The following is a 23,581-nucleotide window of genomic DNA, read 5'->3' on the forward strand; positions in this document are numbered from 1 at the left end:
TTTGGACTGTGGAGGAAACCCACACGGACACGGAGAGAACATGCAAACTCCACACAGAAAGGCCCCCGTCGGCCACTGGGCTCGAACCAAGGACCTTCTTGCTGTGTGGCAACAGTGCTAACCACTACACCACCGTACCTTAAATCTTAATTGTTATAATATCAGCTTCTAGAAAATGTAATCATTTTTGGAGTTTCTTGCCTGAGTAATAAATTATTATAATGTTAATGGGTTGCATCTATTTTGAGACACCCTGTATAAGGATATGTAGTTTGTTTGTTTGTTTGTTTGTTTGTAGCAATTGTTGTACTAGACTACACATTATTATATTAGATTCAACTTTACTGGCATTGTGCAGAGTACAGAGTGGCCCATGATTTGTCATGTTTCTAAAATGTGGGCTTCATTAAAGTGCCATTCCACCATTGGATGTATTCTTTGGCATAAAATACAATATATTTTATGACAACATGACTAGACAGAGAAATCTTTTAGCTTCAAAATGATATCTCATCTCATCTCATTATCTCTAGCCGCTTTATCCTGTTCTACAGGGTCGCAGGCAAGCTGGAGCCTATCCCAGCTGACTACGGGCGAAAGGCGGGGTACACCCTGGACAAGTTGCCAGGTCATCACAGGGCTGACACATAGACACAGACAACCATTCACACTCACATTCACACCTACGGTCAATTTAGAGTCACCAGTTAACCTAACCTGCATGTCTTTGGACTGTGGGGGAAACCGGGGCACCCGGAGGAAACCCACGCGGACACGGGGAGAACATGCAAACTCCACACAGAAAGGCCCTCGCCGGCCACGGGGCTCGAACCCGGACCTTCTTGCTGTGAGGCGACAGCGCTAACCACTACACCACCGTGCCGCCCCTCAAAATGATATATCAAACATAATTTTTTGACAACGACAAGTATATTAATTTTGCGACCAAAGTCACCTACCCTTTTAATTTCCGCGCGGTAGTGAAACGTGATGTCATCGGCAGGTTCCCCTTCTTGTGTACCACGTCACGTGTGACATGGCACAGATTATCAGCAATGGCGGATAGAACGCGATTTCCACTTGTCGATTGCTGTGCCGATATTCACCATCGACCGTCTCCTTTGGGCATCACTTGCTATTTTCCTTCGCTTCTTTTCCGAAGCTGACAATCGCGTTCTATCCGCCATTGCTGATAATCTGTGCTGATAATCTTGTGTGTACACAAGAAGGGGAACCTGCCGATGACATCACGTTTCACTACTGCGCGGAAATTAAAAGGGTAGGTGACTTTGGTCGCAAAATTAATATACTTGTCGTTGTCAAAAAATTATGTTTGATATATCATTTTGAAGCTAAAAGATTTCTCTGTCTAGTCATGTTGTCATAAAATATATTGTATTTTATGCCAAAAAAATACATCCAATGGTGGAATGGCACTTTAAAGTTCTGATCCTGTTTGATGCAGTTTACATGCGCTGAAAATGCATGATACTCTGATTCCCAGAATGCACCGCAAGTATCAACTTTTTGTGCGACACTACTGGTCGAGTACAGCGCATGCGCCACCATATGTACGCATGCGAGTTTAAGCTGAGCGTGTTAACTTTTCACGGCGTGAATTATTCTTGCTACCGCGGGTGGGACTTCTGAATGATAAAAAGCAGCGTGAGGTCTTTCTTTAGCGCCCCTGTTAAGTGTGTGACGGTTTCAGGTGAGTAGCTGGTAAGTGAGCGCTATTTTGGTTAGGTTTAATCTAGCTTAAGGAATAAGTTATTTGTAAATATTAATTAAAAGTTGTTCAATAGTGCCATTTTAAACAAGTAACACATTTCTAGTCCCATCGCTAACCCGCTTCTCTAACAAACCTGCTCGCGCGGCTGGACGCTAAATAGCAACTATAGGATGTTACAAAGGTCATTTTGTTTAAAAAAATATTTTAAAAAAAGTGCAATTTAATTGTGAGCACGACTTAAAGCCGTTCACGCGTTGCTCATAATGGTTGTAGCTGGGGAGCGAACCAAGCAATGCAGCCATAATGGCCGTGGCGCGTGAGAAAGCTCTCAACCCGCCTGCAGCACCCGCCATTTTGTGCATCACGTTAACCTAGCAACCGGCTAAAGCTAGGTGGTGTTAGCCTGCTAATGTAACAGCAGCGGGTTTTGTTGGAGTTCTCTCGGGTTTAGTGTGTCGGGAATCACCTTGTGCACTGCTGCTCTGATAGTGAATATTAGCTTGGATGTTTAGCTCATGCTGTTTTACTGTGAGAACTGTGTAGTTTAACTCTGGCTAACAGGTTAGCTTAGTCGCTGGCTTGTACAGTTAGTAATATGCAGCTGGTACACGAGCTGGATGCTTTTTACCAAAATAGAAATGCTCGTTAATTAACATATTAGAAAAGTCTGTTTTAGTAATGTGAATTCGAGCTTCTACCTTCTGGGAGGCGTTTTCGAGTGCCCAACGCTAATAAGAACATCTTTAAAAACTCCTTCGTCCCAAAAGGAATAAGGGCGATAAATAATACAGGGATTCTTACTTAATTCACCCAGTCCTTTTTATTGGTTTTATTTATTTATTATATATTTTCAGCTATTTCATTCTTTTAAACACTCTTGAGTGCTGATGTATTTTATAGTATAACTTAGTTTTCTTTCTTTTGTTTTTACAAAATGTAGTGCTTGACTTGTGTATTGTGATTTTTAGTGTTTAATTGTTTAAATGTTTGGGTGAAACTGAAGACAAATTTCCACATTGTGGACAAAAGTATTCGTATTCGTAATTTTCATGGTCCTTTGTAAAAACACTATCTATGCAGGCTGTATTTTTTTATTTTTAATGCAAACACCATATATTCCAGGTCATGTTCTTAACTTTTTAGCTCAAGCCCAAGAGTAAAATGGCTATGAATAACACATCCCTCAGGCAGGAGAGATTTTTCAATCTGCTATATGCAACCTTTTTTTCATACTGAAATTTTTTTTTTCTTATTCTTTCTTTTTATTAAAGTTAATAGTTGACCATGGCAGAGGCAGACAGACCTGGGAAGCTTTTCATCGGTGGCTTGAACACTGAAACGACAGAGAAAGCTCTTGAAAGCTATTTCAGCAAATTCGGCCGGTTATCTGAAGGTAATTATTGACATTTGATGATTTAAAAGTCAGTAAGATTAGTAATTACTAAGTAGTGTTGATAAGAAGTATTTTTGATATCTGGGTTTGTTTAACTTTTAAATAAACTGCTGTATGAATTCGGGAAGCTAACATGATGGCACAATTGAAAGTCAATTAAAAATGAACATGATACAGAGCTGGCTATTGAGTTTACATTTGTACTCGAGCATCAGCATTGTCTTGCAAGCTGTGATGAACAATTTTGGAATTGATCCACAAAATGAAAATAAATCAATACCTCTGAGAAGTTCTGAGCTTGCGTAAATGCAGTTGCTATCATGAATTGTTAAATTAAGTGGTTTGCTCTAACTTTTTTTTTTTTTTGGGCTCTCTTTCTCCTGAATTTAAGTTATTTTAATGAAGGATCGTGAGACAAATAAGTCCAGAGGGTTTGCTTTTGTGACTTATGAGAATCCTGCTGATGCCAAAGATGCTGTGCGGGAACTGAATGGAAAGGTAAGATCCACTTAAATTGTGGTAGTAAGCTGTGATGTTGCTTTGTGGCAATGATCAGTTTGAACTGATTTCGCCCAACTGTCCTCTAAGAAGTACTGAGCTTACTTGTGTGCATTATCAATTATTTTATTGAGAAATCCTTGTTTGCTGATAAATATTGATGGTAATTCCTTGCTTTCCCAAGGCCCTTGATGGTAAGCCCATCAAAGTCGAGCAGGCCACAAAGCCTCAGTTTGAGTCATCTGGCCGTCGAGGCCCTTCAATGCATCCACGCAACCGTGGTTCTCCTCGAGGGCCGCGTGGGTCCAGAGGGGGTCCCGGTGGAATGCGTGGACCACCAAGCAGAGGTAACATGCACAAAGATTCTTGTCTTTTGCCTTAGTTTTGCAATTCATAACCTGTGGGCTGTGATGATCTTGTTTAATTTGATCCGTTGGAGCTGATTTTTCACTTGTTCTCTAAGAAGTACTGAGCCTTTGATGTATATAGTGTTTGTCTGTTTGTCTGCAAAGTATTGTGATAACATAGACTGTAGAGCCTTTCTTTAAAGGGATGTCATCAAGAGGACCCCCGCCAAAAAGAGGACCACCAATGCGCAATGGAGGGCCACCACCAAAGAGACCAGCACCTTCTGGGCCAATGGGCAGACGTAAGCAATTTTCATTAAGTTTGTTTTCAGTTCTGTACTTCAGTTTTATTTAACACTGTGTTTTTGTTTGTTTTGCAGCCCCAATGTCAAGGGATCGGGATCTTTATGGTCCCCCTCCTCCTCGTCGGGATTCACTTATGTCAAGAAGAGATGACTACCCATCACCACGTGATGATCACTATAGTGTCAAAGACAGGTAAGTCGCACAAATCTATAATTGAATACCTTCATCTGTATCTTGGTGGTCCTCACAATCCATGTTCTATAGCTATTCTAGCCGGGACTACATGAGCTCAAGAGACAGCCGGGACTATGGACCTCCACCACGTGATTATTCATACCGTGACTATCCATCCCAGTCCAGTTCCAGAGATGATTATGGTTCAATGTCACGAAGCTATGGGTATAAAATGTTTCTTTTCCACTTATCTTTTTGTGAGACATTGAACCTTGAAAGTGACACCACCACCCCCCGTTTGTAGTGATCGTGACAGTTATGGGGGCGGTCGTGAACCTAGAGGCTATATGGAGCGAGCAAGTGGAGGCTCCTACAGAGACCCCTATGATGGTTACGGTAAGATTCCAAACTTTAGTGTTCTAGAAAAGAGTTTAAGGATGTACCCAAACAGCGCTGTGTGCTCCTGGAACAAGATGGCCTCATGTCAGTCCAAATAGTCAAGGGTACCTTCAAAGCTTCCTTTCTACTAAAGTCATACAATTTGAGAATCGCTCAACAAGAAATCCCTCAAGAGATTCCCCCTCCCGAGCCTTTCCAAGAGCTCAGTCTAAATCAAACAAGAAGCAAAGTGGTCAAACTACAGTCTATCCTCTTGACCTTATTCCTAAAGGAAACCAGTTGAACCAATATGTTAACTTGATTTAGATCATAAATCCAGAGCTCCAGATTCAATCACGTCACATTTAAATCATGGAACGCTTGAGCGCTAATGGCCCTGATCTGTAAATCATTCATATCAACCATGAGGAATATATTTAGGACAATGGGAACTTGACAACTTGCACAAAAATGTCTGTGAATTTTGCCAATTACATGACCCGTTGACCCTGCAGGTAACTCACGCAGTGCCCCACCCTCAAGGGGCCCCCCTCCATCCTACGGTGGGAGTGGTGGAGGCAGTCGCTATGACGACTATGGCAGCAGTTCCAGGGATGGCTATGGCAGTCGTGACAGTTACCCCAGCGGTCGGAGTGAGTCGTACTCTGCTGGCCGTGCCGAGCGCCCGGCCAGGCAAGACCTCGAGAGAGGCTACCCTCCTCGCCAATACAGCAGCTCAAGCCGAGGCGCACCTCGGGGTCGTGGAGCTAATCGAGCAGATAGAGGAATGAACCGAAGTCGGTACTGAAATGGACTCTGTGTTGGAAAAGGGTTAGGTCACATTGTGAGACAACGGAGAGGCTAAACTTTTAACTTCTAGATGAACTTTAATCTTCGGTTTCACTCTGTACGCAACCTTGTCAAGTTTTTTCCTGAGTGTTACAGTTTGTTTCTTTCCCCTGCCCATCACGTTTAATAGTACTGTTGCCAATTTAAGTGATGAGTGTTTTAGTTTTGTGCCCTAGTGATGTAAATCCAAGAGTATTGTCTTTCATTTATCAATAAAAAAAAATTATCAAAACATTCATGCCCCACTCCTGTTCAAAGAGGACCCATGTAAATGGTGAAAACTCAGCTCCCAGCCTCATTTACAGTGAGGGGGAAACCTTAAAATTGATCCATTTTAGATTGTGGAGAATCTTGTTGACTATGTTCAGTCTGTTGAGAACGAGACCAATGTCTTTGCCAAACTCTTTATCAGTATAGTTTTCCTCAGTGCAAATGGATTCCTCATCACAAAGCCTAAACATTGACGGCTTGCAACGACCAATCCAAAGACAACCAATATGCAGGAAACAATCCAACACCAGATTAAACCTGACATCAGCTGGTAAGCAAAGCAAACCCTTTTGTCTCTGGTCTAAGTGAACTTGACTCAATGGTGTGAGTGGTATCTCAACTTCAGATTAGTTAACACCCCATCTTTACCTCTTCTGGCCTTACAGATGATAACCTGCAGTCTAACCCTGTACAGTTATTTCATGCTTGATCAACTTTTAATAAAAATAGAGGAAAAAAGCCCCCCCTCCTCAAAAAAAAAGTCCGCAACCAAAGGAGTCTGCCTAATCTTTTGTAAAAAAAAAATAAAAAAAATCAGTGGATCATTTTGAATTTAAAAGCCCGTAGTCTCGGGAATGAATGACAAGGGCGAAACCTGGAATTCCCACTCTCCAACACCACATTCCAAGTGACATGGCATTTTAAGGATATTAAGATGAAGCCTCCCACCTGTGGACTATTTTTCTACAATGTAGTTTTAAGTCCCCCAAATTTCAAATGGTATCCAGACCAATGTCAGTGGAACCCTTTTTATTTTAGATGTTGCCTTAGTTTTTAACAAAACCAAAGCTGCTCACAAGCATGCCCATTCTAACAAAGGAGACACCTGGAAAAGACACTGTTCTAAAATTCAGCCTGGAAAGTAACTGGAAGCCAGTCAAATTGGATCCTGATGCATTAAATTTTTTGCCCTCGTGCCTTTTTATTATTTTCTTATATATATATAAAATGTTTGTGGCTACAGCTGTACGTTAATCCGATTTGTCTTGTTGCAGGATGACCGTAACAGCCTGATCAACATGACCAGAGCTTGTAGTTCTTCAGTGCTGATGGACACTTGGTTGGAGCTATACATGCATCAGGTATACTTGCTCCCATAGACTTTTTTTTTTTTTTTTTTTAAACAGTATGAACCGTTTCTAGTTTCTCACTTCCTTTCTTTTCTTTCTTTCAGATTCAGATCTAGTGTGATCCTGGTTAAGTGGGTCCTTCAGATGGAATGGAGTCCAAGTCTAGAAGTGATGCGCACACGTGTGTGTGTGGGGGGGGATTTCTTCCTCTTAAATAAACGTTTTATTTACTTTGAAGCTGTGTCTGTGTTTTTATTGCAGAGCCATGTGTAATTCAAGTATATTGTGTGGCTTAATGTAGAGTCAGAAGTTACAAGCAGCATTTTCTCAGTAGGAATGAGGTCTATTCTACGTGCATGTAGTCCTGTAGAAAGATCAGACTGGCGGGGATGTACAGTATCCTCTTGCTGAAGTCAGTGCTGATGTTTTGAATGCTGTTCCGCAAAGCAGAAGTGTTGCGGATGTGGGCAGCAGTGCGCAGCGGCCTGAGTGCTGCAGCAGCGCCGCTCGATCAGCCATGAATCCGGAGGAGCAAGCTGTAACCTGGCTCATATCCCTAGGAGTCCTTAATTCCCCGAAAAAGAACATCGCGGATCCGGAAGGATTTCTCAAAGCATCACTCAGGGATGGGGTCGTTTTGTGCAAGCTTATGGAGCGACTGGTACCGGGATCTATCGCAAAGGTAACGTGATTCAGAAGGATGAAGGAGACGAAACTGCTGATGCACTTTCTGGTTACTTTCAGCTGCAAGCTTGAACTAACTGGATGGGAGTGTAGAAGGATGTGATCGTGCTTTTACTTCAAACTAGCCTGCTGAGAAGCCTAAAATATGTGCGAAATAACATGCACTGAATACTTGCTTAACGGTTTATTTTTTAAGTCTAAAAACGCCCTTGTAATTGCGATGTAAACTCTGACTTCCGGTCTCAGGACCAAGTGTTCCGCATTCTCTAACGTCTTCAGCCGCCTGTATCATGTTACACAAAACAAAGCGGGTCCTTTTTATACCAGACTCGGTCCTGTTTATTGTCCATGTATAAACTTTTTTTTTTAAATAAATATATACATATTCTATGCCTAATGATTTAGTCTGTGGTTTCATTTCCGTAGATTCAAATACCCTACGCTGCTCAAATGATGAGACTGTAGAAACCACAGCCATCCATTTCCGACATGTTTAAGTCGTTTCTTAATATGGAGTTCAGCTTGGCTTGCTGTTTGGGTTTGACTGACTAGTAAAACTAGTTAGAATGTGAAAATAGTACACCATCACTCCACTTTGTCCTCGATAAAGGCCTGCTATAGGTTAATTTAGCATGTTGGTAAACGAACAAAGCAGCGCGTGGTAGCTATAGATGATAATAATAATAATGCATGTCAGTTTTACACAGTAGTCCTGCTTTAATGTGTCCATACTTGTCACCACAGAGCCTCAGCAGATCGTCACTTCCTCTATAAAAGCTTTTCCTCCCTCTCTCTCTCTCCCCTGGTGTGACGAGGAAAGAGGGCTGTGAGTGTTCAGGGCAAGATCAGAGTTTCTGCTGACAAGAAGAGCAGTGAAATACTTTTGCATAACCAACTTGGAAAAGCGGTTTCTTTCGGCTAATTCGTCCTAAACGTGCTGATTACAGCGTTAATACAGGAATCTTGTGCAAAACATGCGTTCTTCTCAGCTTTGAATAACACTAACGGTTGTAGATCGTATCCCCATCGTGACATTAGTAGTATTATTACTAGTGTGTGTGTGTATGTATATATATATAGCTATAGATCCTCTTGTTTTTGCAGTATTGTCCGGATCCTAAATGTGAAGCTGACTGCATTGCCAACATTCGGGAGTTTCTGAAAGGATGCATCTCTTTGAAGGTTGAGGTAAACTGTCACTGCACTTTATTAAGATAGCATCATTGTAACTAAAGACAGGACATGTGCATCATATGCATAGGACTGGACGTTATGAGTTTGACCTGCATCAGAAATACAAGTAATGTACAAAAAAACAAAAACACAACAATCAGGGATAAAATCAAAACCGCTGAAGTGAAATATATTGATTATTTTATTAGGCACCTGTTAAGGGGTGGGATATGTTAGACAGCAAGAGAACGGTCAGTTCTCGAAGTTGATGTGTTGGAAGCAGGAAAAACAGGCAAGTGTAAAGACCTGAGTGACAAATTGTGATGGCTAGATGACTGGGTCTGAGCATCTCCAAAATGGTACATCTTGTGGGGTGTTCCCGGTATGCAGTGGTTAGGACCTACCAAAAGTAGTCCAAGGAAGGACAATCGGCGACAGAGTCATGGTCGTCGAAGGTTCGTCGATTCGCATGGGGCACGAAGACTAGCCCTTATGGTCCAATCCAACAGTGTAGCACAGACTGCTGAAAAAGTTAATGTTGGCTAAACCAAAGGTGTCAGCATTAACTTTTTCAGTAGTTTGAGCTACAGTAGCTCTTCTGTGGTATTGGACCATATGGGCTAGTCTTCGATACCCATGACCCTGTCGCTGGTTCATTGGTTGTCCTTGCTTGGACCACTTTTGGTAGGCACTAACCACTGCATACCGGGAACATCCCACAAGATGTGCCATTTTGGAGATGCTCAGACCCAGTCATCGAGCCATCACAATTTGGCCCTTGTCAAAGTCACTCAGATCCTTATGCTTGCTCATTTTTCCTGCTTCCAACACATCAACTTCGAGAACTGACTGTTCTCTTGCTGCCTAACAGATCCCACCCCTTAACAGGTGCCTAATGAGATAATCAATGTAATTCACATCATCTGTCAGTGGTTTTGATTTTATGGCTGATCAGTGCATATACACTACCGTTCAAAAGTTTGGGGTCACCCAGACAATTTTGTGTTTTCCATGAAAAGTCACACTTTTATTTACCACCATAAGTTGCAAAATGAATAGAAAATATAGTCAAGACATTTTTCTGGCCATTTTGAGCATTTAATCGACCCCACAAATGTGATGCTCCAGAAACTCAATCTGCTCAAAGGAAGGTCAGTTTTATAGCTTCTCTAAAGAGCTCAACTGTTTTCAGCTGTGCTAACATGATTGTACAAGGGTTTTCTAATCATCCATTAGCCTTCTGAGGCAATGAGCAAACACATTGTACCATTAGAACACTGGAGTGAGAGTTGCTGGAAATGGGCCTCTATACACCTATGGAGATATTGCACCAAAAACCAGACATTTGCAGCTAGAATAGTCATTTACCACATTAGCAATGTATAGAGTGGATTTCTGATTAGTTTAAAGTGATCTTCATTGAAAAGAACAGTGCTTTTCTTTCAAAAATAAGGACATTTCAAAGTGACCCCAAACTTTTGAACGGTAGTGTATGCTGTAAGAACAGCTAATTGCTCTTTGTGTACAACTTTGTATATCTCTGATATCGCTCTGCTGGTTTTGCTCGGTTGAGATAACCTGATAATGTTTTCTATCGTATCCATGGACTGAGTTTTTATTTATTTATTTATTTAAATTATCTGTCTGACAAGTCATTAAATATCATGCAAAGGCTGTAGAGCATAATTCTGCATGCAGGTTGAGCCACTTAGAAGAGTAAAGATAAATATTTTAGTTCGCACAGCAAATTATGTAAATATGTGTACAGTGCACTAATAGGAGCTAATTCGTAATTATGTATGCTGCCTTATCACTGCTAATTATCTGTCTTCACACTTGCTATCTTTTTTTTCTTTCTCTCAACTGAACTCTGAAGCTGAGCTGGTTCCAGTTTACTTATCTCTCTATTACTATTTTCTGCAGCTATTTCTGTTAAAATGAGCTCACCTTAGTTATTTAATATGCTAACGTAAGTGGCTGTGTTGTATTCAAGGCTTATTATTTCCTCCCCCAAATGGGAGGGCTATTTCCAGTTTAGAGGTGCAACATGTCCAGGCAGCACTATCACATGAAAAGGGAGGTCGGACTAGTAGTGACTCGCCAAGATTTCAAGTTGTTTTGGCTGTGGCTGCGCATTAACAGTAAAAATGATATTTTACAAGTTCTCTTCACAGACTACATTTTAACCCTGTCTTGCACTCGGTACTATCATCGGTCAGGTTTCTAAATTTTGTCCTGATTGTGACACACAGTAAGGAAATTCCAATATTAGTATGACTGTATTGTGCTAGTAGGATGTGATGCTACAATACATATAGACTGCATGTTTTAAAGTGGCATACATGAGACCTGAGAAGTCCATCACCTTCCGTTCACAGAAGATGGAAACCATGTGACAGGACAAAGAAGCCACTTGCCCAACTTTCGCTTCTGCTTTTTGGGGAAGTGCTTCAAAGCGGAAGCAAAATAAAAGTAGTCCAAAAGCTATTTTATTTATTTAGGCTTTATCTGTTGACATCTTTTTTGCGATGGCTCTTGGTGTTTTGTAGCGGCGTATACAACCCCGTATCAAGTTGGGACAGTACGTTGAAATTTAAACTGAAAACCATGATTTGTCAATTATCTTTGACCTGTATTACATTCAAAACAATACAACAGCACGTTATTTGATGTTACGCCTCATGAATTTGATTGTTTTTTCAAAATACATGGTTATTTCAATTTTGATTCTTGCAACACATTCAAAAAAAGTTGGGACAGTAAAGCATTTACCACTTTGTAATGTTGCCATTCCTTCCATTGCCACTTAAAAGATGTTTAGGGACTGAAGACACCAAGTGATGAATCATTTCAGGTGTGATCTTGTCCCAGTCTTCCTGCAAACAGGTCCTTAGGTGTGCAATAGTAGGGGATCATCATTGCCATTTTTTTTTTTTTCAGAATTTGACATACATTCTCTACTGGAGACAGGCACCCTCTGCTTCCACAGCTATGCCTTTGTAATGTGTGCAGAATGTGGTTTTGCGTTGTCTTGTTGAAATATCCCTGGAAAAGCTGTCACCTTGACGCAGCATATGTTGCTTAAAAAGCTCAATGTACATTTCTACATTAATGCTGCCATCACAGAAGTGTTATTTACCTTTGCCAAGGGCACTGACACAACCCCATACCATGACAGACCCTGGCTTTTGGACAGTCTTGGATGGTCCTTTGTGTCTTTGGTCCAGAGCACAGAGTGTCCATTTCTTAAAAAAAAAAAAAGACCTGGAATACTGATTCATTTGACCACAATACATGTTTCCACTGTGTGGTGGTCCATCCTAGATGCCTCCGAGCCCAAAGAAGTCAACAGCACTTCTGAACACAATTAATATAAGGCTTCCTTTTTGTACAGTAAAATTTTAACTGTCATTTGTGGATGTAAATCCATATTGTAGTGTTTGACACAGGTTTGCCAAAGTAATCCCAAGCCCATGTGGTTATATCATCTAATAGGCGAATGACAGTTCTTGATGCAGTGTTGTTTGGGTGATCGGAGATCAGGGGTGTTCAGCTTAGGCTTGTGCCCTTTCCCTGTATGAACTGAAATTCCTCCAGATTCCTTGAACCATTTAATAATGATATGCACAGTAGAGGGTGATATATCCAAATCCCTTCCTATATTTCTTTGAGGAACATTGTTTTTTAAACATTTCAATAATTTTCTCACACATTTGTTGACAAACTGGAGATTTTCGGCCTATCTTTACTCCTCAGAGACTAGGCCTTTCCTGGATACTGATTTTGTACCAAATCATGATTATAATCGCCTGTTGACATCGCCTGTTTCAAATCACATCATTATATAATTGTTTTCCCTCACCACTAGCCCTAAACTGCCCATGTCCCAATTTTTTTGGAATGTGTTGCAGCCCTCAAACGCAGGAATGGATGTATATTAACAAATGAAATGAAGTTGACCAGACGAAACATGAAATATCTTGGGTTTATACTGTTTGTAATGAAATACAACTCCAAGTAAATTTAAAAATCACTGCTTTCTTTTTTTCATTTGCATTTTCCTTACAGTCCCAACTTTTTTCTGATTTGGGGTTGTACATTACCTTTCTTTTACTTTAGCCTAATTATAAGAGTTCAGTTTGTTAGTGTATGTAATGCCTTATTGTAATGCTTTTAAAATGAATATACATCATTAGTAACGACCAACATGAATTAATAAAGCAGGGGGAAAATAATATTAATAATTTTTATTATCAAGCACAAAACTGTCGATAAATCGTGGCGTCCGGATCCCAGAAAAAGGCAGCCTTGCCTCAGGGCTAATCTCGCATGATGTCACGCGTGGAACCCCGGTTATCTGGGTCGTTTCGGTTCATCTGACTCCGTGCTTGTTTACTTGTTGAAATTGGATATTGTTATTGGAATCTTACAAAAATAACGATGTGAAAGCGCTGTGTTGTGTTTGGATGTTCAAATCCATATACAACAGGATATTCGGTTCATGAATTTCCAAGAAATGACACTAATCTACAGTGACAGTGGGTGAGGTTTATGTGAACGAAGCGGGCAGATTTCATGTCACCTACTAATAATAAATCTGATTCATCAAGTGTACATCACCACCAGAATGACCACATGGGAATTATTGGAGCAAAAAGAAACCCATTGATTTAATAAATGGCATTTGATCTGACATTTGGACAGTTCGTCAATTCCCCTATTATCTCCCATTTCATATTTTTTTCAATAATTACACTAAGTGTACGTTTTAAAGATTATCTCATCTCATTATCTCTAGCCGCTTTATCCTGTTCTACAGGGTTGCAGGCAAGCTGGAGCCTATCCCAGCTGACTACGGGCGAAAGGCGGGGTACACCCTGGACAAGTCGCCAGGTCATCACAGGGCTGACACATAGACACAGACAACCATTCACACTCACATTCACACCTACGGTCAATTTAGAGTCACCAGTTAACCTAACCTGCATGTCTTTGGACTGTGGGGGAAACCGGAGCACCCGGAGGAAACCCACGCGGACACGGGGAGAACATGCAAACTCCGCACAGAAAGGCCCTCGCCGGCCACGGGGCTTGAACCCGGACCTTCTTGCCGTGAGGCAACAGTGCTAACCACTACACCACCGTGCCGCCCGTTTTAAAGATTATATTTTTGCATTTATTGAGATGCATGTAAATATTTTCCCTATATTTTGCAGTGACCAGCTTAGAATAAAAATACACAAACCAATCTGTGTCTCCAATTCTCTCTGGCTGGTGGTGCGCTGTCAGCGGTGAGCGGGACTGTCATGAACTGAGTGAACTGGCGTTTGTTTCTCGTCTTGGGGGCTTGAAAAGATGACCATTTACTCCGGAATATCCTTGATAATCATCTGCCCTTTCATCCGACATATAAGAATCCCAGTCACTATCAGAATTCTCTCCAAAACATGATTCCATATTGAGACTGGTCTAACCACTGCTGCGCACATGAACGAAACTGATACCTGGATTTGTTACACGTGTGACGTCACGCACCCCTTCGGGATCTTCTGGTTCAGTCTCGGCAGATTCCGTGAAAATTGGCTGATTTTACTGATTTTCCATCAATTTATGGCCTTTTGGATCAGCTATGGTTTGAAAACACATGGTCAATCAACATAATGATTGTTGCTTTGTACAAGGGAAAAAAGTGGGGTTTAGAGGTGTTAGGTACACTTTAAGGTGTTTATCGTACACCTTTGCTTAGTCCCATTGTTGTGCCAATTTATTCGTGTCCAGTAGGCAGTAAGGCGAAAAACTTCATTTTGTTTCAGAAGTATTAAACAAATTTACCAGATGATCAAGCAAAATTTAAACTCTCTCAATGTCCGCTATTTTGGCGAAATTTGGAGCTGCATCTTTTGTTTCTTTTGGAGTGTTTAGTTCTGTGTTTTGACACATTTTTTCATCGAGGCGTACAGCTAACCCTTTGTCATTCTTGTTCACTCAGTGAAATGTCGCAAGTCATCCAACATGGGGAAGTGATCTGGACAAGGGCTTGCTCAGGGGCAGATATTCTGAAATTATTGGTAGTGTCCTGTGTAGTTATAGTACATCTGCATTATTCACAGAAATATGATTATAATCCAGGTCGTGATGAACCACTGCCATTTTTTGTCATCCTGATATTGTCAAGCCATTCAGATGATAGTAGTAGTAGTCGGCTCACTCATTACGTTAACGGTCACACATCTGGCCACTGTTAATTTCAGTCATTGTCTCATTTGTTTTCACTGTTTATTTGATCCAAGTTAGCATTTCTAAGCCAGGATTTCATTTGCTATATTTAGCGAGCATGTTCGTGTGGGTGCTTAATATGCAAATGCCTTCCTCTAACTGTAAAAATAAATGATATGAGTGTTTGTTTGTGAATGGTGCAGGATATTCTGCTTTTCTGTTTAACTTTTAACATTGTTACTTGGAGAGTTTTATAGTATGTCCTTCATTATAACCCTGGGAACTTGGTAAATAAACTTGTTATACTGATGGTTACATACTGGATTGAACGTGCAGAGATGTGCAAACAGTTTACCAGTAAATACCAAGATTAAAATCCACCTTTTTGTAGTCTAGCATTTGACAGTAAACACCATGTGCCAAGCTGCTGATGAGTGGATAACATGAGCAGTACACATCCAGGAACAGATCTTAGAAAAACAAAACAAAGGGCAGTCAGTTAGCAGTCTTAAAGATAGCATCTCTAAAATGTCAAAAAGGGAGGAATTTGGCCAAGACCATCATCTTCATTGCCGGAAGGAAGGAGGGGATAAGTGTAATTTGGCCATGTAGAAAGTCATGCATTTGTTTTCAGCTTCTTTAGATCTGTGGTTTTGATTTACCTACGCATTCAGCACTTAAAATGTTTAAAGTGTATGTAACGCCCCTAAACCCCACATTTTTCCTTGGACAAAGCAACATTCATTATGTTGATTGACCATGTGTTTTCAAGCCATAGCTGATCCAAAAGGCCATAAATTGATGGAAAATCAATAAAATCAGCCGATTTTCATGGAATCTGCTGAGACTGAACCGGAAGGGGTGCGTGACGTCACGCGTGTAACAATCCAGGTATCAATTTCATTCATGTGCGCAGCAGTGGTTAGACCAGTCTCGATATGGAATCACGTTTTGGAGAGAATTCTGATAGTGATTGGGATTCTTATATGTCGGATGAAGGGGCAGATGATTATCAAGGATATTCCGGAGTAAATGGTTATCTTTTCAAGCCCCCAAGACTGTCAGTTCACAATAGTCCTGCTCACCGCCGATAGCGCACCATCAGCCAGAGAGAATTGAGAAAACAGATTGGTTTGTGGATTTTTATCCTAAGCTGGTCATTGCAAAATATAGGGAAAATATTTACATGTACCTCAATAAGTGCAGAAATATAATCTTTAAAATGTACACTTATTCACTTATTCAATGTAATTATTGAAAGAAAATATGAAGTGGGCGATAATATGAGAATCGACGAACTGTCTAAATGTCAGATCAAATGTCATTTGTTAAATAAATGGGTTCTTTTTGCTCCAATAATTCCCATGTGGTCGTTCTGGTGGTGATGTACACTTGATAAATCTGATTTCTCATTAGTAGGAAATCTGCCCGCTTCATATACATAAACCTCACCCACTGTTTGCTTTAGATTAGTGTCATTTCTTGGAAATTCGTGAACCGGGTGTCCTGTTGTATATGAATTTGAGCATCCAAACACAACGCAGCACTTTCATTATTTTTGTAAGATTCCAATAACAATATCTAATTTCAGCGAGTAAACAAGCACAGAGTCAGATGAACCAAAATGACGCAGATAACCGGGGTTCCATGCATGATGTCGTGAGATTTGCCCCGAGGCAAGGCTGCCTTTTTCTGGGATCCGGAAGCCGCAATTTATTGATTAGTTTTGTGCTTGTTAATAAAATAAAAAATATTTTTTTCCCCCCTGGGTGGCACGGTGGTGTAGTGGTTAGCGCTATCGCCTCACAGCAAGAAGGTCCGGGTTCGAGCCCCCGTGGCCGGCGAGGGCCTTTCTGTGTGGAGTTTGCATGTTCTCCCCGTGTCTGCGTGGGTTTCCTCCGGGTGCTCCGGTTTCCCCCACAGTCCAAAGACATGCAGGTTAGGTTAACTGGTGACTCTAAATTGACCGTAGGTGTGAATGTGAGTGTGAATGGTTGTCTGTGTCTATGTGTCAGCCCTGTGATGACCTGGTGACTTGTCCAGGGTGTACCCCGCCTTTCGCCCGTAGTCAGCTGGGATAGGCTCCAGCTTGCCTGCGACCCTGTAGAAGGATAAAGCGGCTAGAGATAATGAGATGAGATGAGACTAATGATATATATTAATTTTAAAGCATTACAATAAGGCATTACATGCAGTTTAAAACAACTTAGTTTTTAATTATATCATTCAGATTTTGGCAATTGAAAAGTGGTTTTAAATCTTGAATGTTTAAAGCAAATTGTTTTTGTGAAAGAAGAGAAATGCTAAGTCGTGTGGTTAAATTGTGAAATACATCAAGTCTCTGACAAACTCTCTCCATGTCATGCACAAAACAAGTTGTGATGTGAAAATAGTTCAAACAGTAATTTGCCTCACAGAGCATAACAACTTGTTGAATTGTTCATCCTGTCGTGCAAAACTGCTAAAGGGTTTTTAACAGATAAGAAGACTGTGCCTTAGTGTAACATGTAAACTCTCTCTATTTATGATGTTTTATTTAAAATGTGAAACCTAACCTGTTGGAAGAAAAAGGATAGCGGTCTGTGAACAGTGGAGGCTGGAGAGTGAATTACAAATGTGGAGAGAGTGATTTGGAGGCATTGATAGGCTCCTCAATGGTGTTCTCTCGCAGTACAACTTGACACTGAACATGCACTTTTCTGACTGTTTACACTGAAGCTTTTATTTTTTTTTTAATCAGTAGTGTATTTGTCCTCTGATTCCCCTTTCATTTAGTGGTTCTTACTTTCTTTTTTTCTTCTCTTTCATTTCTAGGGTTTTGAACCAGAGAGCTTATACACTGGTGAGAATTTCAGCAAGGTTCTGTCCACACTGTCAGCAATAAACATCGCCACTCAAGGTAATTGTCTCATAGGGATCATGGTATATCTCACAACAGGGGTTCTCGACCTTTTCTACTTTAAGGCCCACCTAATCATACTTGTAACGAGTCGGGGCCCATTAAAAAAGACCCCCAATTATTTTGGCTCATCTATTTTATTAGCATCTAATAATTATTAGTTATTAAAACCAAGAAGTACACTCAAAAGAAGTGGCTCTCGAAACCACTCAATGGGATTAGATCCTTACACACTAACAAAGAAGGATTTTTCCTATTAGTTGGAAAATGATCCATCCGTTGAAGTCCCCAACATCTCAAACTACCTGGTGCTGCAGACATTGTTCTACACGGACAAACAGATGAAAACTTGGAAGAGCATGGAGGCTTACAACTTTTTATATGTGACTGGGTTAAAGATCTGGCGATCAGGACACTACAAGATAGACAGCGGATATCTCAGTGAACACAAACAATTTCCAAAATGTTGACACGACAAAATTTAATATAACATCTGTTTAACTTACAACCCCGATTCCAAAAAAGTTGGGACAAAGTACAAATTGTAAATAAAAACGGAATGCAATGATGTGGAAGTTTCAAAATTCCATATTTTATTCAGAACATAGATGACATATCAAATGTTTAAACTGAGAAAATGTATCATTTTAAAGAGAAAAATTAGGTGATTTTAAATTTCATGACAACAACACATCTCAAAAAAGTTGGGACAAGGCCATGTTTACCACTGTGAGACATCCCCTTTTCTTTTTTTTTTTTTTTTTCCAAATATTTTTATTGAGTTTTAACATTGGTATACTTACATTTGAACAAAGACAATATATAAGACAATACAAAAAAAAACCTTTAAAGTTTAACATAAACCAAATTCAAATGACAGAAAGAACTAAACCGAAAACAAATAATAACTAATTAAAAACCTCGTTAATACATACATTATTAAAAATAAATACAAAAATATATAATAATAATAAAATAAATTAAAATTAAAAAATAAAAAAAAAAAATAAAAAAAGCTTCTCAATTGGTGTCTGTATTATTCACATCTGGTGTTCCATTGCCTCCATCTTTTTCCAGAAAGGCTAAAAATGGGTACCATATCTCCTCAAATTTACTGCCTTTACCTTTCACTATATATGTTATTTTCTCCATGACCATATTATTTGCCATTTCTTTCAACCAATCATTCACATTTGGTGCTTGAATTCTTTTCCAGAATAAAGCAATTAAACGTTTTGCTTGTAACAAACACATGTCAAGAAAAATATATTCCCTTCTTCCCAATGTCACTTCGAGAGGATATAAGTGCATGACAAACACTTTTGCTGATAATGTTAAATTTATACCTGTTATCTTATTTATCATATCTCTCAGCCCCTCCCAGAATGACATTGTGTTCACATTCCCATATACAATGATAGAAATCACCTTTAAATTTGTTGCATTTTGTACAAGTATCAGGTATATCGTCATTGTACTTGTGTAGAATAGATGGAGTTATGTAAGTCCGCATCAACCACTTATATTGTAGTAGTTTCAATCTTACACTTATTGTTTGAGTTTGAGCTTCCTTACATGCCTCTGTCCAGTCTGCTGTGCACAAATCTTCTTTTAGGTCCTTTTTCCAGGCTTCTAATTTAGTAATTGACGATTCTTGTGACCCTGCTATCATAATTCTGTATAAATGTGAAATTAAGCCTCTCGCATAACAATCACTTAACATTTCTTTCTCTAGGTTGTTTATTGTTGGCATGTCTAAAGTATTATTTTGAGCTACAAATATAAAATTTCTTATTTGTAAGTATTTAAAGAAGTGATTTTTAGGTATATTAAATTTATTAACAATTTCTTCAAAGGACATGAGTTTGTTTGAAGAGTACAAATTATGTATGGCCCTTATCCCTTTATCAGCCCAGCTTTTAAAGCCTGCGTCCAATCTTCCTGGTTTGAAATCTGTATTGCCCCAAATGGGGCTAAAGCAAGAGAGATCATTAGAAATACCAAGATATTTCTTCACCATGTACCATACATTAATCATATTAAGCAAAATAGGGTTAGAGCAGTGTTTCCTATGATATTTGAGATTGGCTGAATATATGTACATATTTAGAGGTAGACCATGTGTGACTTCAGCTGATTCCATATTGACCCATGACGGGGTGCCTTCTGAAGAAAAGTAAAACATCATAGTTCTAAGCTGGGCAGCCCAATAATACCATAGCACATTGGGGCACATGAGCCCCCCTCTATCAAAAGGCAAGTATAAGAGTGAAAGGCGGAGTCTTGGACGCCTGCTGTTCCAGATGAAGTTAGTGAACAGCTTATTTAGTCTCATAAAAAGGTGTTTTGGGGGTGGTAGTGGAATATTTTGAAATATGTATAGTAGTTTGGGCAAGATGTTCATTTTTAGAACATTTATGCGACCAATTAAGGTTATGGGTAGTAACGTCCATCTATCAATGGAATTAGAAATATTTTCAAACAGTGGTTCATAATTTACAGTGATTATATCCTCTAGTTTTGGTACAATTCGTATTCCCAGATATGTAAAGCTATCAGTTAACTGAAAAGTCATTGGATTATTCTGAAATTGCATTCTATCTTCATCATCCAGTACCATTAACATACTTTTTGAATGATTTACTTTGTATCCTGAGATCTTCCCAAAAGTTCCTATAAGTTCTACAAGAGCTGGTATAGAATGGCTAAGATTTGTAAGAAAAAGGAGGACATCATCGGCAAACAGGGCAATTTTATGTTCCATCTGATCAACGTTAATTCCAGAAATGCCTGCATGCTTTCTGACTGCAATTGCAAAGGGCTCTATTGAAATGACAAAAAGGAGTGGAGAGAGAGGTGATCCCTGCTGACAACCCCTCAATATATTGAACGGATTTGATACTACATTGTTCGTCAGTACCTCAGCTACAAGGTCATTACAAAGAATTTTAACCCATTTACAAAAATTTTCTCCAAAACCAAATTTAACCAATGTTTCAAATAAATAGGGCCACAGTACGCAGTCAAAGGCCTTTTCTGCATCCAGTGACAAGACAGCTGTGTCTTGCGCATTCCGCTGGTTATGGAGAATGTTAAGAAGCCTTCTTACATTATGAAACCCTTGTCTGCGTTGAATAAAGCCATTTTGATCCTCTCCTATTAGATTAGGTAATATTGTCTCCAGCCTTCTTGCTAACACTTTGCATATTATCTTAGTGTCTGAATTAAGAAGGCTTATTGGGCGCATGTTTTCACATTTTGTATTACTTTTACCTGGTTTTGGTAATAGCGTGATTAATGCCCTTCTCATTGATGCAGGAAGAATGCCCAATTCAAAGGCCTCTACTACCATATCTAGAAAAGGATTTATCAATTTTTCTTTAAATGTTTTATAAATGTCTATAGGAAGGCCATCTGGGCCTGGCGTTTTTCCTGTAGTCATTGCATCAATAGCTAATGATATCTCTTCTATTGTAATCTGTTCTTCAAGATTCATCTGGTCTTCCTCTAATATCTGAGGCAATTCAAGATCTTCTAAAAATTGCGTTCGTAAGTCATTATTTGGAGAAATATCTGGACTGTACAAGTTTTTATAATAGTCTCTAAAAGCTTCATTTATCTTTAATGGATCTGTGATATTTTCTGAAGGAGTTTCAATTTTAATGATAGCCCTTTGCTCTTGCATTTTTTTTATTTGCCAAGCAAGTAATTTTCCTGCTTTATCTCCTTGTTCGTAGTAATTCTGTTTTAATTTCATGATTTTTGCTGCCGCTTTTGCTGCTGACTTTTCATTATATTGTGCTCTTAAAAGGAGTAATTTATTGTGTTCATCTTTATTTGCTACCCTGTTTTGATATATTGTTTTTTCTAATTCACTGATACGCTTCTCCAACTGTTTAATGTCTTGTCTAGATTGTTTGGATTTATGGCTACAAAATCCAATAATTTGACCCCTAATAAAAGCTTTGAATGCTTCCCATCTCACACAAGCAGATGTTTCAGAAGTATTGGTCTCAAAATAAAAGTCTATTTGTTTACCCAAGAATTCCTTAAATGAAGGGTCTTGTAGCCACCCTGCTTGCAATCTCCATTTAGGAGGAGTGTTGGTCATCTTTTTATTTGTATAGGTTAGAGATACAGCAGCATGGTCAGAGATTACCACCGTATGGTACTTGCAATCTGTAATATTGGGGAGCAGTGATGCTGATATCAGAAAGTAATCAATGCGTGAATATGTTTTGTGTGTCCCAGAATAACATGAGTAAACTAAAAGGCTAGGGTTGAAATATCGCCACACATCCAACATGTTCAAGTCTTTCATAAACTGAGTTATAAGTTTCCTAGACTTAACATGTGTTGTATCCAAGCCAGTTGAGCGATCTTTCCCTGGATCTAGTGTGCAGTTTATGTCTCCTGCCATAATATGCTGTCCTCTTAAAGCCGCTATTGAGAGGAATAAGTTGCTGAAAAAAGAAGGACTATCATCATTTGGGCCATACACGTTAATAAGATTGATTTTATCTCCAAATAAATATCCCTCAACTATAATAAACCTACCTGCTGAATCTTTTGTTATTTTTTCAACTTGAAAAGGGACGGTCTTATGAACCAGTATCATTACCCCTCTAGCATTGGAGGCGTAACAACATGAAAACACCTGACCCTGCCATCTCCTCTGTATTTTAATTATTTCCCCAGTTGTCATATGCGTTTCTTGCAAATATATTATAGTTGCCTGCAGAAGTTTGATTCTATCCATTACTTGTTTTATTTTTTTAAGGCTACCCATTCCCCTACAATTCCAAGTTATGAATTTGACCTTTTCCTTTTCATACATTACTTTTTATCTGTCATCATCACTCACCCTAAACACTCCTTTAGTATGAGATAGATATACCAATGAGAAGCCAAACATAAAAACAAAAAACATGCACAATAATAAAATAAAAGTAACAATCACACAAACTAACATTCTGAACCTGAACCTTACAAATAACCTCTCCCAAATCCTTCCACAATATATCCCCCCTCCCCCTTTCATGTTCGCTTCCTGTATGGGTTTATTAGATCCACACATCCGTGAGGAGCTAATTACTGATTGGCTCTCTCTACTTAGATCTACTACTTATAACACAACCCTTGAAATTATTAGTTTTCCACTCATATTTCAGATAGAAATGAACTTTTCAGATTTCCCAGCTTATTTAGATTTTTTTTGATAGTTTGGCTCAAGCTGAGAATACCCCCATAGCTTTGTTCAGAACAAAGTCCTTTCTGTAAAGAAAAAAGTCAGCTTTTCAGCCCCCTTTAAAAACACCAGAAAAAGGGGCCAAATAGGTTGGCTCAAGCTGAGAATACCCCATATCCCTATTCAGAACAAAGTCCACTTTGTAAAAAGAAAAAAAAAAAGTCCGCTTTTCAGCCCCCTTTAAACACAACAGAAAAATTAAGGGGCTATCCTTCAGGTGCAGTTAGGAAAAAAAGAAAAGAAAAGGAAGGCAGGTTAAAATAAAGAATCTACTTACTGCCTAACAACTGTTATGGATCAAAGTATAGTCTCTCTATTAAATTATATTACAGGCTATCTGTAGC

General features: G+C 39.4%; 2 protein-coding genes and 3 non-coding genes across 9 annotated transcripts in view; all 5 read left to right on the plus strand.

Moving 5' to 3' along the window:
• Positions 1-1,602: 1,602 nt before the first annotated feature.
• On the plus strand, positions 1,603-7,254 carry rbmx (RNA binding motif protein X-linked). Of its 4 annotated transcripts, none has more exons than XM_060927787.1 (10): positions 1,603-1,711; positions 3,004-3,125; positions 3,517-3,623; positions 3,808-3,970; positions 4,159-4,272; positions 4,351-4,468; positions 4,541-4,675; positions 4,755-4,846; positions 5,344-7,029; positions 7,122-7,254. In XM_060927787.1, the coding sequence occupies exons 2-9, from the start codon at positions 3,017-3,019 to the stop codon at positions 5,634-5,636; spliced, it is 1,131 nt and encodes a 376-aa protein (XP_060783770.1). In that variant the 5' UTR covers positions 1,603-1,711; positions 3,004-3,016; the 3' UTR covers positions 5,637-7,029; positions 7,122-7,254. The 4 variants fall into 4 exon arrangements, with proteins under 4 accessions (XP_060783770.1, XP_060783769.1, XP_060783772.1 ...); XM_060927786.1 differs by having other exon boundaries at positions 1,614-1,722; XM_060927789.1 differs by having other exon boundaries at positions 1,614-1,722; positions 6,943-7,029.
• Positions 3,354-3,425, plus strand: LOC132891094 (small nucleolar RNA SNORD61). Its single transcript, XR_009655271.1, has one exon. It is a non-coding gene; the product is annotated as a small nucleolar RNA SNORD61 (small nucleolar RNA).
• LOC132891096 (small nucleolar RNA SNORD61) lies at positions 3,652-3,726 on the plus strand. Its single transcript, XR_009655273.1, has one exon. It is a non-coding gene; the product is annotated as a small nucleolar RNA SNORD61 (small nucleolar RNA).
• On the plus strand, positions 4,028-4,099 carry LOC132891095 (small nucleolar RNA SNORD61). Its single transcript, XR_009655272.1, has one exon. It is a non-coding gene; the product is annotated as a small nucleolar RNA SNORD61 (small nucleolar RNA).
• Positions 7,255-7,452: 198 nt separating the features above from the next.
• arhgef6 (Rac/Cdc42 guanine nucleotide exchange factor (GEF) 6) overlaps positions 7,453-23,581 on the plus strand; it is an 89,024-nt gene continuing 72,895 nt past the window's right edge. For both annotated transcript variants that reach the window (XM_060927791.1, XM_060927792.1), the window contains exons 1-3: positions 7,453-7,699; positions 8,806-8,889; positions 17,905-17,989. In XM_060927791.1, the coding sequence (XP_060783774.1) occupies positions 7,535-7,699; positions 8,806-8,889; positions 17,905-17,989 (334 nt within the window). In that variant the 5' untranslated portion in view covers positions 7,453-7,534. The remainder of the gene's footprint in view (positions 7,700-8,805; positions 8,890-17,904; positions 17,990-23,581) is intronic.

The sequence above is a fragment of the Neoarius graeffei genome, chromosome 8, assembly GCF_027579695.1.
Source record: "Neoarius graeffei isolate fNeoGra1 chromosome 8, fNeoGra1.pri, whole genome shotgun sequence".
Classification (NCBI taxonomy): Eukaryota; Metazoa; Chordata; class Actinopteri; order Siluriformes; family Ariidae; genus Neoarius; species Neoarius graeffei.

Bases quoted from the DNA above. Each gene is read 5' to 3' on its own strand.
- rbmx (XM_060927787.1), top strand. From the start codon at position 3,017: ATGGCAGAGGCAGACAGACCTGGGAAGCTTTTCATCGGTGGCTTGAAC. The intron at 4,273-4,350 runs GTAAGCAATTTT...TTTGTTTTGCAG, and splicing joins TTCTGGGCCAATGGGCAGAC to CCCCAATGTCAAGGGATCGG. The intron at 4,469-4,540 runs GTAAGTCGCACA...CATGTTCTATAG, and splicing joins CACTATAGTGTCAAAGACAG to CTATTCTAGCCGGGACTACA.